This window comes from Triplophysa dalaica, chromosome 8 (assembly GCF_015846415.1).
Source record: "Triplophysa dalaica isolate WHDGS20190420 chromosome 8, ASM1584641v1, whole genome shotgun sequence".
Taxonomy (NCBI): domain Eukaryota; kingdom Metazoa; phylum Chordata; class Actinopteri; order Cypriniformes; family Nemacheilidae; genus Triplophysa; species Triplophysa dalaica.
Genome location: NC_079549.1, coordinates 1,417,420 through 1,436,209, shown reverse-complemented (window position 1 = coordinate 1,436,209; position 18,790 = coordinate 1,417,420). Strand labels below are relative to the sequence as shown.

At 44.4% G+C, this 18,790-nt stretch overlaps 1 protein-coding gene across 4 annotated transcripts in view; it reads right to left on the bottom strand.

Moving 5' to 3' along the window:
* LOC130427393 (disintegrin and metalloproteinase domain-containing protein 23) overlaps positions 1-18,790 on the bottom strand; it is a 36,577-nt gene that overhangs the window by 11,033 nt on the left and 6,754 nt on the right. For all 4 annotated transcript variants that reach the window (XR_008907302.1, XM_056754842.1, XM_056754844.1 and 1 more), the window contains exons 4-15: positions 11,828-11,891; positions 8,420-8,502; positions 8,209-8,272; positions 7,098-7,170; positions 6,605-6,669; positions 6,174-6,239; positions 4,866-4,934; positions 4,021-4,187; positions 3,852-3,936; positions 3,389-3,476; positions 2,219-2,270; positions 1,035-1,134 (exon numbers count right to left, since the gene is read on the bottom strand). Coding sequence is in view for 3 of the 4 variants with exons in the window: in XM_056754842.1 (XP_056610820.1) it covers positions 1,035-1,134; positions 2,219-2,270; positions 3,389-3,476; positions 3,852-3,936; positions 4,021-4,187; positions 4,866-4,934; positions 6,174-6,239; positions 6,605-6,669; positions 7,098-7,170; positions 8,209-8,272; positions 8,420-8,502; positions 11,828-11,891 (976 nt within the window). In the remaining variant the exon portion in view is untranslated. The remainder of the gene's footprint in view (positions 1-1,034; positions 1,135-2,218; positions 2,271-3,388; positions 3,477-3,851; positions 3,937-4,020; positions 4,188-4,865; positions 4,935-6,173; positions 6,240-6,604; positions 6,670-7,097; positions 7,171-8,208; positions 8,273-8,419; positions 8,503-11,827; positions 11,892-18,790) is intronic.

Below are 18,790 nucleotides of genomic sequence, written 5' to 3'. Positions count from 1 at the left end.
CTTCCACACACAACCACTAGATGGCGCATCTACGTCATTCATACAGCGTTTTTTTGGCTTCTAGTCAAATTCATTAGTCATTAGTCTGTTTGGTCTCTCTGGAAACATAAAGATAACTACCAAAATGATGTTCTTCTGAATGAAGCGGTCTCTGCATTTATTATAACAAGCGTGTGCGTGGTAGAAAGGATCCTGTTGGCCAGATGTTTGATTAACACGCGCACATCCCCAAACCCCCAATCTCACCACAAATTAAAATAAATCTAATTTATGCAATTTACGTAGGTGAGGTCGAAACACATGGAATCCGTATTTATACTGAAAAATCACATCCCTGGTGAAGGGATGCACGCAAATCAACGTGCATACAACACGATTGACAGGTTTAGTTCTCCAGATATGATCTTATAGGTGCATGTTGAAGGTGTAAAGAGCAGCTGATGCGTTTGCCAATACGGCAATTTGCTCTTTTGAAGGAATGTTCAATACAAATTAATCTCTGCTGACCATTACTAGAGAAATGAACACGGCGATTATATGATCAACATTATATCTTTAACAGGGTTTTATTTGTTTTAACCAACTGAAGCAGGAGTTTAAAATGTGTGAGTCTGTCCTGAAAAGTTTGTATTGAATCCAGACAGGGGCGGACTGGGAAGCATAATCGCCCCTCCACCACATTGTCAACGGGGGGGGGGGGGTGTATGTAACATGTCATCGCGTTACATGGATACGTGTCTTCGCGTTACATGCAATTGCGTTTATAATACGTCCGGCCCAAGCGTCCATTCCAGCCTAATACGTTAGCGGCCCATCGAGAAAAGTTCCGATGCTCAAGATGGCCAGTCCACCCCGGTCTGGACTTTGACAGAATGTCCTACCTCTCGTTCTGTCCCTGAATCCAGAACGTTTCTTTAATCTTAAAGTGGGACTATGTTTACTTATAACCAGCATGTTGATGAAATATCTCACATTCATTTTAATGATTGCCTGGACACATTGTGATCAGGGTGGAGGTGATGGAGATGTCTGACCTTGCTAGGCTTATTAAAGAGACAGGATCCTCCTCCCTTCAACAGAAACTCTTTAAAATCAGAGATGCTGCACTTTGAGAAGACCCGCGGGTGCTGTACCCTACACACCAGCAAAACAATAAAGAGGTTTTACAGAATGTAATAAAAAACAGGAAACGGTGTAGATTACGGCCCGCAATGTGCCGCATACTGAAACAGATTTTACAGCGTAACTTCAGTACATATCTGTAGATAAAGGGGAACAACAAGTCAAAGTTTGGGGAATAAAGAAGTCAGGAAATTCAAAAAGATTTAAACTGTAAGCTTTTTAAAACTAATGGGTCACTTGTTTAATATAACGTGGTATGCATGACCAGTAGTATGAAATACAAGCATTTTAGCGTGAACATACAATACATTTTTGTAATCACAATGTATCCATAAATAAGCTACTGTGAATATTAATTAAGTACAGGGTTCTTATTTTATTATCATAGAAAAAATGAAATGAGAGGATGTGATGTGTGCAGTATTTGCACAGAATGAAGCACACAGATTGTCAACTTTGACTTTAGAGTTTTGTCTTTAGAAATATTTTTTATTTAGATTGTTGGTCACAAATAATTTATTTTAATTATGCAATATTTTGATGAGTTTTAATGTGTTAAATCAATGTTGATCTTTTGAGATAATAATCAAGTAGTTTAAGAGTGGTTTGATTTGCATGTTTATATGTCATGCAGTTCCCTCAGAAATATTTTTACATTTTACTTACTCTTACTCCTTTAATTCCCCATACTTTGTTCCACTTTATCTACAGATATGTACTGTAGAGGTACATTATTGTCACAATTAGTTACGCTGTAAATCCTGTTTAATTAGGCGCTAGAGGCCGTAATCTAAAGTGACACCAAAAAACATTTCTGTCTAACGTTACTATTCCGAGGCCCACTTCACACTTTCCGTTCACATGTAAATGACAACAAGCGCTCTAATAATCTAGTTCACCGAAACACTCTCATTTGACTTGAGAACATATGTTAAAGATAAGAAACAATATTTTAGTGTACATGATAAATCCAGCAGTCAGTGGTGTGGTGTGAGGGTTTGGTTAAGCGGTGGTTAGGGATGAAGAATAGAAAATATCATGAGGTCAGTATAAAAACAATAAGATATCAAACGTGTGTGTGTATAAAGCATCTCACCCAGAGTCTTCCATGATGCAGCCCAGCCAGAAGTTTATACAGCCGCACTCGTCTAAGACACACACATCAAACAATACACAGTCCACATGTGTCATGTATGTATTTTACACATGTCCATATTAGGGATGCACCGATGTATTGACCGCCGATATTGGATAGCATGAAAAAGGCCGATACTGATGGTTTATTAGGGACCTTTGATTTGCGTGATGCGAAAAAACACAGATGTAAGGTAGCACTGAACAGCTTATAAATACAAACTGTGCTATGAATTATTCAGCTGCTGTTTAAATATGCAATCTGCGTGTGAAGAGTTGTGTGCTTTTGTGTAACGTTACTGTAGTTGACTTTTTAGCATCTGGTGGACGCGAACACATAAACTGAATCAGCGCTGATCTAACAGACAACGCATTGACTATTTCTTTTCAGAGAATCTGCTGTCAAACTTTGAGGCAAGGTGTAAAAATAAAAGTCCTGTTAACCAAAAGACAAAACTGTTACAACAGTTTGCAAAACTAGTAATTATAACTAGACTTATAAACAGCAGAAGAAAAAAACATAAGTTGTAAGATACTGGTTCATATTAACTTAGTTGTAGACCAAAAAAACGAGAAATCACAGAATCCAGTAAAATATAAATGGAATTCGGGAAAATATCTAACAGAATTTAGGAAAAACTATCAAACAGATTTCATAGGTCCCTAGTTTATTAACTGCATGGAGGCAATGACTTGGATGTCTTAATATCCAATGTTTTTCTCTGAGAAAAAGAATTACTGTGAATAGCAATAGCACAGACTTTATTTAAACGTATTAAAGAAATGTTCAATTTCAAGCCAAATTTGAGTTAATGTTTTTAATAAAATAAATATTGGATAGAAAAAATCACCTTTGAAGACTGTCATGTTGTCCTATTGTATTTTTATCTTAACTAACAATTAGGCACATTTATGCTCGTGCCTCTCTTAAATTGTTAAATTGATCCGATTCATGTTCAGTAAAATTAATTGAATGCAGAAAAACTAGCTAATATTGTTTAGTACTGTATGCAATTGACCAATATCGGTATAGGAATCAGCTGAGAGTTGATTGTTAAAACCGGTGTTGGCCCAAAAAATCCTATCGGTGCATCCGTAGTCCGTATGTAAAACAGTGAAAGAGAATCCGTACTTCTCTTTGATGCTGTGTCCCACTGAATGCCAAGACTCTGAGCTAAACTCTGAGACAGCAGGAGCGCCATTGTCCACGTCGAGCCGTACTGCACAGATGTCATGTTTTAACACAAATAGAGCTCTTTAATTCCAAACAAACAATCATTGCATCCCATCATAGCACCTTTCACGCATTTCATGAACTTGATAATGACTTCATCGTTTGTCAATGGCGTTGCCAGTTACGGATTTGAATCCAAGAATCCTTCTAGGCAGTGATAGGGAGAAGGATTCATAGGATTAATGTGCTGATAAATCCACAGAGAATATGTGATGCAGTCGTGATAACATGACGCATTCTTAAGGGAATGTTTACAGCATCATGTGAAATCCGTTTTATAATGAATTGAGAGCAAAGGAAAGCCCTACGCAGTATTAAAATGTGACAATAAACAGACGGATGGATAGAGGGATTCTCTTACCTCATTCACTCCAACCCCATGACTCACAGAACACATTCCTCCGAAGTACGCTGCGCTGCTCCGTGGATAGTGAAATGTCACATTACTGCGCACAGGAACACAACGACAGCCTTCACACATGAACAACGGGAGTGTGTAATATATAAAGAGACCGAGATAATGAACTCACGAGAACAGATGAACGGCATCAGCGTGCTGTCGGATGTGTTGCTGTCTGTATTTGGAAAAGTCCCGCAGCATGTCAAATGGAATGACACTGATGGGAATGTGATCTCGGTCTGTCCAGATCTCCACCGCCACCAGGACCACACGCGTGTTCAGTTGCTCCTTAAAAATCTGACATGAGACACAGCAAGACGAGAGGAAATAACAGGATGAACAACAGAATGAGGTGCCAGAAGGTTTAAACTGGTAAATATCATGATTCTGGCCCATCAGACCTGAAAATCATGACAAGGATTGGCAGAATCATGACAGAACCTCATGTTTCATGTGGACAGGTGTGAGGCATGAACTAATTAACAATGTATCTAAGGAGATGAAAGGGCGGGAACAGAGATGAGACATGGAGAGAGTGTATGGAAGGCCAATTGCGCCAAAAGCTCTCTCCACATGAAACAAGGGGTCCTGGTATGATTCTGTCCAGAATCAAGACAGGAAAACACATGTGGTGAAGAATACAACCAACAGAACAATGCTATGATATACAACATGTTCATCAATCAGTTTTTTTAGATATTAAACAGAGACAAGAACTTTTAATCATTTATATCTGCAAAACTCAAACATAACGGTTGAATAGAAACGTGATTTATGGGAAAAAAATCACAAATATGGCACAGACATAAATCTAGATTTTCTGACTGTGAAAATCACTAAATAACATTTTAGATTGCTATACACACACAGCTATCATATGGATTACTTGACATTGAGGTTTTTAAATAATTTCTGGGTCATGATCATTCTGCTAAAATTCAGGATACTGTAACCAAATAAGTGATTTTAACTCACAGCATCCACCAGGTTGACCACAGACTTGGCGAAATTCTGCGAGTGCTGCTTGGTCTTCTGTCTCTTAAACTGTGAAATAATATTAATATCGTTTTATAAACATTTACTCACACTCTCCAGTAAGTCATCACATTTATTTTGGGACACTTAAAGGGACACTCCACCCAAAAATCAAACATCAGTCATGAATTACTCACCCTCGAGTTGTTCCAGACCTACATCTGAAGTTTTTCTACTATTGTAATCAATGATGTCCCAGAAATCTCCTTTTACAAAGGTTTGGAACAACATGAGGACGAGTAATTCTTGTTGCAATTTTCATTTTTGGGTGAACTGTCCCTTTAAATGTCATTGAGTCATGAGAACAGAAACAGACTGCCATCCATTGGACACAATGTGCTTCAGGAGTAATGGGGCACAGATTTATCTCCTGGATATCTTCTTTAGATCTTCTTAGGGGAGCCTCAGCTGACTTCCAAGGGGGCCTCAAGATGACTAATATATTGTGCGTGTGTGTTGAAATACACAAAAAAGCTACAAAAGATATATTATTTGGACATTTTATTAATTTATCAAGTTTTTCCTAGTTACTGTTGAGCAATAAAATATTTTATTAGGTAGACATTTTGAGGTTCTTTTGTGGGAGGGGTCATAGAATATTGTTGAATCCAGTGGCCCTTGGAGTCAGAAAGGTTGATAAGCCCTGTCCTAGATCAACATGCCTGGTTTATGTGGTGTTAACGTTCCTATTAAACATAGACGTGAGGTCTTAAATGTAAGACAGATGTAACCAGACCCTAAAATCAGACACCCACGGTGAAAAGGAGGTTCAATGACTTAAATCTGATAGCTCCAGGATCAGAACTGTTTTTTGATTCTGAATCATGTCACTGTATGTGGATAAATTACATTCTGTGAGGTCAAACACATTGATAACACACCTAACAAGAGCTACTTTCCAAAAAATGGCTCAAAAGTAGATTCATGACATATACCAGGGGTTTTCAAACTGGGGTCCGGGGACGCCCAGGGGGGCTCAAGGATGTTCTAAGGGGACCCAAGGAAAAAAAGAGAAAAAAACGACTACTGAAATTCTACTGAAGGTTATTATAGTTTCATTTCTACAAACAATATGTTATTTTTAGAATAATACACTTAATATTTGGCTAACAGTTTTTTTTTATATAAATCTTTGTACAAAAAAAGGTTATGTATCTTAGAAAGGAGGTCCTTTGCAAAAGTTTCATCTTATTTGGGGTCCTTGGCATGAAAAACACCGAAATATACCACAGTTCACATATTACACACCATTTTGTGGTCAATGATGATCATCAGTTCTAGATACTTCATTTCCTCAAACACGTTCCTGGGAATCTGTGAGAGAAACATCAGAATGAGGATTCAAATACATGTTAGACCTCACACATTTATAATTATCAATGAAATTGCTTTAATTATATTCATGGCATTTCAAAAGACAACACCCTTAATGTTTGAAGTTCAGTGACATTTTTGGCTCATTTAAGGTTGAGGAACTCTTCTGTAGCAGTGAAACACACACATGCTCAAAATGAGCTCTAAAAACATGCACAGATCAACTTTCATCCTGTGTATTATTATTGGTGGAGATTTGAGATTTGAGATGATTCGATCTGTTTTGATATAATGGGATGGCCTGGATAGAGTTAGTTCTCAGTGGGCCGTCTCCAACATCAGCTGCTTCTCATTCAAACTCTTACGGCTCGCTTTTTCCTCCGCCGGAGCCAGGACAAATCCTCTGGATGTGACGACTCGTCCCCCGCGCCTGCACACACCCAAACACACACACGCGTGCTAACATTCGCTTTTTCCTACATTTGTTTGTTGTGTTTTTTAGGAATTAAGTGTTCTTAAAACAGAACAACAATCTTTCAACAACACATGTTTTTTTATTGTTTTCTCTCTCGATCATAACAGCGTCAGGAACATGATGAAAATGAACATTCTGTTCCACTGCTGTATGGATGATGTCAGTGGATCAGTATTTATGAGAAAGGCATGTGCTGCAAATGCCAAGAATTGTTATCGTGAACGACACGACACAACTCGAAGCAGAAGACACTTTGAGAAACCAGCTTTGTGATGCATTCCCATAGTCAAGCATACAACAGACAGACATTAGGACTTTTAATCCATACAATATTTGAATATTGAAAAATAAACAAACACTTCTTTGACTGTAAGAGTGTTTACCGTCCTCTCCTGTAGCTGGGCTCTGTTGTGGGACGGGTGTCCTGTGTAACACGTGTGGTCTGGCCATTCCCTCCTAACCACAAAAGACAAAAAAACTCAGAATGAGTCAGCTAATTCAAGCAATAAAAGTCCTTAAAGTCAATATGATACAGCATAGTTCACATAATGTGCTGCTTTAAACTGCTGTAGTGTTTTTAATGAGTTTCTTAAATAATAAATTGCTCAGAAGGGAAAGAGAATCAAATGAGAGTGTGATTGTTAAAACACATGAGTATGGAGGGAATGTAGATTGTAGAGGTCAAATATCTGGATTTGAGTCAATTTGATGAGAAATGTTTGAGTTCATATTAAGATAATCAATCATATTGACTTTTGATCGCAGCCTTGACAAATATAAGCGCAGTTTGTGATCTCACATTTGAGAGAAATATCTTAGACACAGATGAGACTCAAGCAAAAGTTTCCATTTAATTTCACTTATTTCATGGAAAAATTATAATTTTAAACTTTAAACTTTAAAGCAGCTTTTCAGGGCACTTTAAAAAGAATAACAAAAACATTTTAAAAACCTAAAAAATAAGTGACTCTGGATCACAAAACCAGTCTTATGCTAGTAGCACGATTTTCTCAGTGTTTTTTGCACCCTCAGATTCCAGAGCTTTAAATAGTTTTATATCAGTCAAACTATGTCCTATCCTAACAAACCACATATCATCGGAAAGCTCATTTATGCACCTTTCAGATTGTGTAGACATTTCAATTGAGAAAAATTGACACATAAGACTGGATTTGTTGTCCAGGGTCACATGTGTAAAGACATCTCATCTCTGTTCTCTAGTTTTTAAATGGGTCAGAAGGTTGTAAGTAACTCACTTACTTACTAAAAGGTTATGTAGAGTTTGTTAGCATGTGTGTGTATGCGTGCGTTTGTGTGTGTGTGTAGGTGTGTGTGTGCGGTGCAAGTGTGTATGGAGTTTATTAAATTGTTTATAGTTTCAGTCTATCGAGAGAGGAAGTGATGTCGTTGCTTTTTGATTTGGGTAGTGTTGCAGTGACATCATCACAACTGTGTGTGTGTGAAGCTGCTCAAAGTGTGTGTTTTGCGACTTACGATAGAGTGAGTCTGTTTAAGGGGCTCAATCGTGTACATATGGATTCCATCATCAAACATGCCACTGGATACCAGAGAAAAACAAACAGAAATGACATCACATTCATTCATTTAATTCACACTTTTATTCAGAGCAGCGTACAATTAAAACCGTGACAGTCAGTGTATAGAGGAAATGCGCTTGAAGTGAGAGGAATGAGTCCACACTTACTGTAGACCATTACAGGTGGATAAAGCCACGGTAGATTCCTCGTTGCCTCTGATCTGGCCATGATAATAACAGTGTTCTCCACCCTGACAACACACACACACACACACGTCAACACTGTACGGAGGTCCTGTGCCAACATGTGGAACGAGACTACAAAAGATATCAGGTCTCCTGTTGATAGAAGGTAAGGGTGGACAGATGTTTTTTAAGATGATTTACGCAAGAGATGCCTGGAGGTGGTACAGTACGCCGAACAATCAAGCGTATAATTCAGCCTTACATCAAAGAGAAAGTGAGGGTTGAAGTAAAGGTGACGACTGTGTCAGCATGTGTTCGTCTCTTCCTCATTTGCTTTGATAGTAAACTGCTTCATTTCGTTTCAACAGAACACATGACGTCTGTTTTTGAGCACTCACAATAACAACAACAAACTCATTCTCCAGGTGGCTTTGAGCACTTTGTCTGAAATATCACCGCCAGCTGGATCTACTCACTGTCATTGAATGAAGCTTGTCGTCTGAAACCCGCAAACACGTCAAGACACAGACAGCATAACATATGACTATTCAAACAGAAAGCACTGTAGCAGAGATTATTGTTTGACATTTATATCATTTATTCCTGTTGGTTGAACGACAGACACATGAAAGTCACTCCTTAAAGAAAACAGCTTATAAATCAAGTTAAATGATCTTTTTCTGTCACGGTTTGGTGTAGGATTAAGGAACAGAACATAAAGTTTGTCCAGTCATGTCTATGTCTACAGTATGAGAGTCAACAAAAGGACATGATTACATACATACTGGAAGATCAAACCTGCCTGCAAGATATGTCAAGTCCTGCCACGACAAAAGAACAACCAGCACAACACAACACAAACTGACACAACACACAGTCACTGACGCTATGACAGGATCCTGTCCCCCTCATTGAGAAGCGTCATCAACACTTTGCTCTTTTTCTGTTTATATTGAGATGTATATACAGATACTCATATAATTTTATTTTATTTTGATCTTAATCTGTAATTTTGCATGTTTATATTAATTTTTCTGTGCTTTGGCAATGTAAAATGTGTTTTTATTTAATGTGTTTGAATCTTCAGAGACTGTGTTGTTTTGTACACTGTATGAAAGTGATGGAGGGATGCTCGTTCTCTCTCTCTACTGCAGAGTATCGTCTGCTGGTCATGTGATCTCTGATCTGCAGGCGTACAGAGCTGTGCTGAGTCATCAATGATGCCACCGGATCTCTTACTGATCTTACACTTTTCTTCAGTCCCCCTCGCCCCCTCTCTATCTCTCTCTCTCTCTCTCTCTCTCTCTCTCTCCCTCTCTCTCTCTCTCTCTCTCTCTCATCCCCTCTCTCTCTCTCTCTCTCTCTCTCTATCTCTCTCTCTCTCTCTCTCTCTCTCTCATCCCCTCTCTCTCTCTCTCTCTCTCTCTCTATCTCTCTCTCACTCTCTCTCTCTCTCTATCTCTCTCTCTCACTCTCTCTCTCTCTCTCTCTCTCTCTCTATCTCTCTCTCACTCTCTCTCTCTCTCTATCTCTCTCTCTCTCTCACTCTCTCTCTCTCTCTCTCTCTCATCCCCTCTCTCTCTCTCTCTCTCTCTCTCTCTCTCTATCTCTCTCTCACTCTCTCTCTCTCTCTCTATCTCTCTCTCTCTCTCTCTCTATCTCTCTCTCACTCTCTCTCTCTCTCTCTCTCTCTCTCTCTCTCTCTCATCCCCTCTCTCTCTCTCTCTCTCTCTCTCTATCTCTCTCTCACTCTCTCTCTCTCTCTATCTCTCTCTCTCTCTCTATCTCTCTCTCACTCTCTCTCTCTCTCTATCTCTCTCTCTCTCTCTCTCTCTCTCTCTCTCTCTCTCTCATCCTCTCTCTCTATCTCTCTCTCTCTCTCACTCTCTCTCTCTCTCTCTCTCTCTCTCTCTCTCTCTCTCTCTCTATCTCTCTCTCACTCTCTCTCTCTCTCTCTCTATCTCTCTCTCTCTCTCTCTCTCTCATCCCCTCTCTCTCTCTCTCTCTCTCTCTCTCTCTCACTCTCTCTCTCTCTCTATCTCTCTCTCTCTCTCTCTCACTCTCTCTCTCTCTCTCTCTCTCTCTCTCTCTCTCTCTCTCTCTATCTATCTCTCTCTCTCTCTCTCTCTCTCTCATCCCCTCTCTCTCTCTCTCTCTCTCATCCCCTCTCTCTCTATCTCTCTCTCTCTCTCTCTCTCTCTCTCTCTCTTTCTCGCCCTGTCTCTCTCTCTTTCTCGCACTGTCTCTCTCTCTCTCTCTCTCTCTCTCTCTCTCTCTCTCTCTTTCTCCCCCTGTCTCTGTCTCTCATTATCATTGTGTCACATCAGTCATGTTGCTGAATCCTGTGATCTCGCTGTCAAAAAAGTTCTTAAGGCAGGGGCGGACTCGGAAACATATTTGGCCCTGGATTATTCGGCCCACATAGGCCCTCCACCAATCCTCTCGACAGGGACAGGGGGTGTTACATGCATACGTGTCCGACTCCCTAATGCCTTCCTGTTTCGTGCATTCGTGTTTATAATAAGTTCGCCAGTCCGCCACTGGTCACGGGCGTTCTGGACTTTGACAGAATGTCCTACTGGTCAGTCCACCCCTGGTTGAGGGTTTATAAGGACATTTAAAACATGTGATCCCTGATGTGCACAGTACACACAATAAACATGCAATTGTTACCTCAATTAATTAGTTCTTACCTTTACATTTTTTTGTGTGACTTAATGTAATTAGATTGATGTTTTCTATGTTTTGCCATCAAAACTGAAATGTGCCTCAGATCTCATCTGCAGAAATGCAGGACTATTTGTTTTGGTCGGAAATAACTACACTATAATAAAAGTGCAAAAACATAGAGTGTGAATATGATATTATTTGCTATGTTCACAATGAAGTTCAACCAAAAAAATGTAACGTAACAGGGTTGACACAAATGAATGTATACATGCTAATGGTTTATTAATATTTAATAATCTCATTCTATAAAGTTTGCATTACATGGCAGTCAGACTGTGTGATTGTGTGAATGAATATAGTCATTATTTTATGAATTAATCTAGTTTATTGAAACGGGGTTGAAGTGATGCTCCAATTTAGGCTTGTTACAGTAATATATGTTTGGTGTTTCTGGATGCATGACAGGCATTAATCACACATTCATGATGTCGTCCCAATGTATACAACTTTACAAAAGCTTCACAACACCTTATTTTTAAAAGTTTATATTTTGAGAAAAAGAGAGTTATGAACTCATTTGCATATGTAAATTGTTGCTGTATACACATTTCAAGTACACATTCAGTTATTCAAAGCTTTTGTTTGCTATATACAAGACTAAAGTGAAAAACACAGTGAAGAGTGAAATGATGTGATGAATAGTACGTGCATCATTCATACCTTCAATTGGACGGGCTTCCCTCCCTCATAATAAATCTCCACATAATCTGATGACAGCAGGTCACTGAAACACAAACACACACAACATTACCATTGAACTCTTGCTCATCTGTTGATTCTGGACTTCAGGAGAGTTTGGCTTGTGTTGACACTGATGGACCGCTTTCTACGTCAGATGGCAACTGAAGAGGATTTACTTTGCAAAGAAAGTATCTGAATCCAATCTGAACGGCCTGGACTCAATCATTCAGGCCAAATGTCACAGCCGCATGTGTGCTGCACATGTTTATCTGCATATTTTCAGCATTTCTGTGACTCATTTCAGCCGCAAACATGTACAAACTTCAAAATTGAAACAAATACACACAACACCAATGATGACGCTTTAAAAGGTTAGAACAGTTATAAGAAATGTATTGTCTTGTGGTGAAAGGAGATGATTTAAATGTTCACTGACAAAGTATTACATGAGCTGTTTTATTTCACATTCATTGTTAAATAATTAATAACAACAATTATAAAACTTAAAAACAGTCTCCAGTGTAGTGTTGTGTCATTCAGAACATCAGAGAGGTTGGATCTGTTTCTCACTTTTTTTTCATTAAAAAAAAAACAAAAAAAACCAGGAACTGAAAATCTGATATGACAGTGACAGTGACAGCCCCAATCGTTACAAAAGATGTATTCTACTGTTCCTTCACAGTAGCCTTACATTAATATTATTAAACCCCTTAATATTATTTTGCCCTACCCAGTATTTACTAGAGGGATGGAAACCATTTCATGCCTGAAGTCAAATCTGAACCTAAAGCAAATTTAGCTGAAATTTGTAAACAAATATATGCAAATGCAGAGAAATTACTTGCCAGCGATTAAACAGTATTTGGTGTCAAATCATACATTATTAGAGTGAGCTCTGTTTGAGTGTTTGTCTAAAATGTCTATGTGTTAGAGTATGTACAGTATGAGTTTTTAGGAGGGGGCACTGAGTGACCTTCAGTGTCCTTTAATCATTACTGATCTCAGCTTGAGTCAGCACAAACACACACACACACACACACACACACACACACACACACACACACACACACTCACACACACTGAGCTCTCTGATTCTTCACTGACTGTTCACTTCAACAGAGAGCGTTTGGTGTATTCCTGTGAGCTCGTGAAAATGAGACAAACACACAGAGCAAACAGAGCTGCAGCACGCCTCAAGATTAACAGATGAATATTTTTGTGGTGTCAGCCAGTGTGTGTTTGTGCATATGTTGTTGCATGATTCTGTGCACACGTGTGTTGGACCTTCATTTAACAATGTTGTCAGACTGGCTCAGAGTGACCTGTTTTCCATAATAATCCATCATAAACTTGGAATGGTTCCCTTTCTGTCGGTCTCTCGACGTTGTGTCGAGAACGACAGATGGGGTTCGCCCTTGAGAACCAATCAACTCTGACTACTATAGAAAAGGCCAATGAAATTTGGCGAATGCAATTTGCATGCCGGGCTCCGCCCCCGGAAATCCGGTATAAAAGGAGGCCGGCGTGCAGCATTCACTTACCTTTTTGTTCTTCAGAGCCATCGCTCATGAGTACAACTCAGGATTCAATCCTCTACAACTACACGCTGGTGCTACGACGTGTTACAGCGGATCGTCCCTTCCTGCAGCGACCTTCCCCTGGGCGTCTCGGCGGTTCCGGAGGTGTTAGAGATTTTTTTCTAAAAGTCCTTTTCAGGACTGACTGAGCATTCTCCAGCGCGGCATGTCCCGCTGTTCTCTTGGGTGCGGCACCCTCATCGAGGAGGGGGATGGACACGATCGCTGCATTAGGTGTCTGGGCGTCCAGCACACTGAAGCAGCGTTCGTTGACACATCTGCCTGCACTGCGGGCAGATTGTCATTCAGAAGTTGCGGTCACGGGTGGCTGTCTTCCTACGGGAACCAGCCACCATTTCGTCTGCTACCCGGGCTGTGACATCTGTGGCTACGGCCCCGATGACCACCCACGTTAGCAGCGTTAGTGATATGGGGAACTCTGCGAACGTAAACCCGCCAGCCAAGTGCTCACGGGCCGATCGCACCCCGATTCGCTCTTCTGAACGTTCCCCAACCGGCGGTGGCATACCGTCCGGATCCTCACGCACACACTCGGAAACGATGTGTGACGTAGATGAGATGTCGCTCGCAGCATCGACCACTCCTACCGTCCAAAGCACGTAAGACTTCGGCATCACTGGTGTCGAAAGCTTGCGATGTTGCGGGCCAGGCTGCCTCCTCTCTCTATGCCTTGGCCATCCTGCAGGTCCGCCAGGCCAGGGCGTTGAGAGGGCTCCACGAGGGTAAGGCCGACCCGGGTATAATGCAGGATCTCCGTGCCACCGCTGACAGCGCTCTACGGGCGACTAAGGCGGCGGCACGGGCCCTGGGTCGGACGATGTCCACGGTAGTGGTCCAGGAGAGACACCCCCGGCTATACCTTGTGCAGAAGAGTGACAGCAAGGAAGTCCGCTTTCTTGATGCACTCATCTCGCAGGGTGGGTTGTTGGTAACACCGTCGAGGACTGCGCTCAGCAGTTTTTTGACGGCGAAGCAGACAGTGGCAATTAACCACATTTTTTTCACGCCGCGACTCGGCCGCCTACAGGCCTCCGAGATCTCACGTGACGTCTGCTTCCCTGCAACCCAGGACCCTTTCGACATCGGCTCCGGTTCCTGTGCCCCCACAGGCGGCACCCCGGAAGCAGAGGTCGAGGGGGAAACCTCCACCCCGTCAGCAACCTCCTTGCGAGAAGGGACACTGACGGGAAGACCCCAGGGAGAACAACATCGGGCCCGAACCTTCACAGCCACGGCTCTGATCAGGTCGGTACGGGACGACTCCTGCCTCGTCACCAAAGCCGGGCCCTTGTTAGGGCTTGGCGCCCACTTACTCACTGAGTTTTCTGTTCTCCCCGGGTTTACTTGCAGCCGATCGCACACTCCACTGGACTGTGCTCGGCGAACCGACCTCACACCCTGGCGAGGCGTGAGGTCGTACACATACGACAGCCGTCACCACTCTCAAACCGACAGTGCGTGCCGTTGTCCCGCCAGGCAGGTAAGTAGGCGGAGCAAACCTTCCCTCCAGGGACTCCCCACGACATGGTAAGCTCCGCCAGCCGACGAACCACCCACCGTGGGAATGATGAAGCAGACCGTCCCCTTGGTCACCCTGTCACAGTCCCTGGGAGCTCGAGAGCTGCCCACACTGTCTCGCTTGCTAATGAGGGCGGTCCGTCTTGGTTACTCGATCCAGTTCGCCAGAGACTCACCCAAGTTTCGGGGCATCATCTCTCCCTCTGTCAGAGGCAGGGACGCATCCGTACTTCGGGTAGAGGTCACCACCCTTCTGGCAAAACAGGCATCGAGTTCGTCCCTCAAAACCAAGATGTTCAGTGGGTCACCACCCGCACTTCATCGTTCCCAAGAAAGACGGCGGGTTGCCCCCAAAGGCTGCGTACCCTGAACAGAGCACCTTCACAAGCTGCCATTCAGGGTGCTCACACAGAGGCGCGTCCTGACATCTATGAGGTGTCAGGATTGGTTCGTGGCAATCGACCTGAAGGACGCTTACTTTCATGTCTCGATCCTCCTCGACACCGGCCGTTCCCACGGTTCGCGTGCGAGAGGCGGGCATATCAGTACAGAGTCCTCCCTTTCGGTCTGTCCCTGACCGCCCTTTCTCCCTGAGAGGAGGAAGGCGAGCGGGTACTAAACTATCTCAGCGACTGGCCTATCTTGGCACACTCGCGAGATCTGTTATGTACACAAAGGGACCTGGTGCTCCGGCACCTAGGTCGATTGGGACTCCAGGTCAACCAAGAGAGGGGCAAGCTCTCCCCAGTGCAGAGCATCCTCTTTCTCGGTATGGAACTCAACTCTGTCACCATGTCGGCACACCTGTCCGCAGTTGTGCCCAACCAGTGTTGAACTGTCTGAAATGAACATTTTAGGCAGACAGCGGTCCCCCTGAAACAATTCAGAGGCTCCTGGGACACATGGCGTCCTCGCGGGTTAATACCCCTCGAGTTGATGCACATGACACCGCTCCAACACTGGTTTCAGAGTCGAGTTCCGAGGAGAGCGTGGCACACCGGCAGCAGGCGCATGGTGATGCCGCCCTGCTGCCGACGCACCATAACCCCTAGTCTTTATGACTTTTTCGACGGACTCAGGTCCCTCTGAGCAGGTTATGAGGCAGGTCGTGGTGACGACTGAAGTCTCCCTGCAGGGGTGCGGTGTAGTGTGCAACGGGCACGCAGGTGGGGTGTTGGACGAACCCCCGCCTGCGCTGGCATATCAATTGCCAAGAGTTGTGGGCTATGCTACTTGCACTGAGCAGGCTACGGCCTCTCGTGCGAGACATGCACGTGCTGTTCCGAGGACAGCACTATAGCTGTAGCGAATACAGATCGTCAGGGTGGCGTTCGCACACAGCAGCTAAACACAACTTGCTCGACGCCTCCTCCGGTGGAGTCAACAGGTGACTCGTTCCCTGCAGGCCACACACCCCGGGCAAACTGAACTAGACAGCCGACGTGCTTTCTCGCCAGTTTATGCCTCGTGGATAGTGGCGACTCCACCCCCGTGCAGTCCAGCTCATTTGGAGGCTGTTCGGGTAGGCCCAGGTAAAACCTGTTCACCTCCCGTAACACCACCATTTGCCCGCTTGATAGTCCCTGCCCTCGGCACGGATATCCTTGCGCACAGCTGGCCGCGGGATGGGCGGAAGCACACCTTCCCCCCCCCAGGAGCCTTCTTGTACAGACTCTGTGCAAGGTCAGGGAGCAGGAGCACCAAGTGTTATTGGTTACACCACACCGGTCTAACCGCACTTGGCCTCAGAGCCGATGCTCTGGACAGCGACTCCCCCTGAACCATTCCCCTGACAGAGGACCTGCTCTCTCAGGGGAAGGACACGTTCTGGCATCCCAGATCAGACCTCTGGAACACCCATGTCTGGTCTCTAGACGGGACGAGAAGATCCTAAGATGGCTACTCCCCCTATACGGCTGAGACCATCACCCAGGCTAGGGCCCCATCTACTAGGCGGTTACACGCCTCTAGACGGTGCCTCTTCTCGTCCTGGTGTCTTTCTCAACGAGAAAGACCCACTGAGGTGCTTGATCAGGATTGTGTTCCCCTTCTCACGAGACTGGAGACTAACATCTCCCTTCCACACTGAAAGTGTATGTAGTCGCTATTGCCACTCATCACGACTCAGTCGGTGGAAAGTTTCTAGGGCAACACGACCTGGTCACCAGGTTCCTAAGCAGCGAGAGGGCGGAATCCGCCTCATCTCCGCTCCATACCCTCTTGGGATCCTAAGTGGTCCTGGGGGGCCTCAGGGCCCCCCAAAGAGCCCCTCGGAGGTTCCGATCTTCCTCATAGAGTAAGATGGCCCTCCTGACGGCGCTCACTTCCTTCAAGAGGGTAGGGGACCACCGAGCATCCTCCGTGTCCCTGGATTGCCTTAAACTCGGCCCTGGAAACTCTCACGTTATCTTGAGACCCAGGCCCGGATGCGTGCCCAAGAAGTTCCCACTACTCCCTCCGGGGCCAAGTGGTGAACTTGCAGGCGCTCCCCATAGGGGAGGAAGACCCAACCCGACTAGTGTTGTGTCCAGTACGTACTGGACCGCACGCAGAGCTCTGAAGCTCTGAACAGCTCCGTGTCTGTTGGAGGACAGCAGAAGGGGAAGGCTGTCTCCAAACAGAGGCTGGCGCACTGGGTCGTGGACGCCGTTACGACGGCATTCCGATCTCAGAATCTCCCATGCCCATTGGCAGTGAGGGCTCACTCCACACGGAGTTTAGCCACCTCCTGGACACTGGTAGAAGCGCCTCTCTAGCAGACATCTGTAGAGCTGCGGGTTGGGCTATGCCCAAACACCTTCGCAAGGGTTAACAACCTTCGCGTAAACCCGGTGTCAGCCCACGTCCTGCGTGGCGACATGTAGGACTGGCATCCGGGGGGGCGTATGCCTGCGAAAGCACCTTTCCACCCTCTAACAGGTTGGGTCAGTGTGCTATTTACCTTTTCTTCTTACCCGAACACATCGCTAAGAAACTGGTACCTCACCAGCCTCCCTTCTTACCCAGACACTGGTTAAGAATAGGCATTCCATCCATCACCAAACAAGCACCCCCTGGGGGCTGGCTGGGCAGAGCAGCCTTCCCCCTTAGGCCGGGATACCATGTGAGCTATCACAGATAGCTCTAACCGGACCTAGTGCTACCGGACGTCTGTAACACCCCCTCCGTGGGCTGTTCCGTCTGATGTATCCTCATGAGAATGGTTCCCACTCCTGGTAACCCATGAGCTTCCCCAGGTGGGCCTCCACCTCGCGGTTAACTACTCAGTCCGCACGTTCCATGCGTTCTCCTCCAAGGACGAGACCATACCTATATCCACCATATTCCTCCCCACGGGTAGGAGGTGGCCTCTGTAGCGCTTCCCTGATTAAGAGTCGCGCTTACCCGGTGTAAACTGATCTGGACGGCCTCTCGCCTATAGAGAGCTAAGGCCCCGTCCGTGAAAGTTACCGGTCAGGGCTGTACCCATCTTTCTCCAAGAAAGCTCTGGAACCCCCCGACCACCACACTGGAAGGTTACAGTCTCACGAAAGCTTCGAGATGACACGCCCAGGCTTGTTACCGTCGCTTCGCTAGAGATTGTGACGCGATACAGCGTTGTGGCGTTTTCCATAGGCAACCCCATCTGTCGTTCTCGACACAACGTCGAGAGACCGACAGAAAGGGAACGTCTTGGTTACGTATGTAACCTCAGTTCCCTGATGGAGGGAACGAGACGTTGTGTCCCTTATGCCACGAACACGTATCGTATTCTGCTGCAGTTTGAGAGGTCTCAGGCTCTTCAGAACAAAGGTAAGTGAATGCTGCACGCCGGCCTCCTTTTATA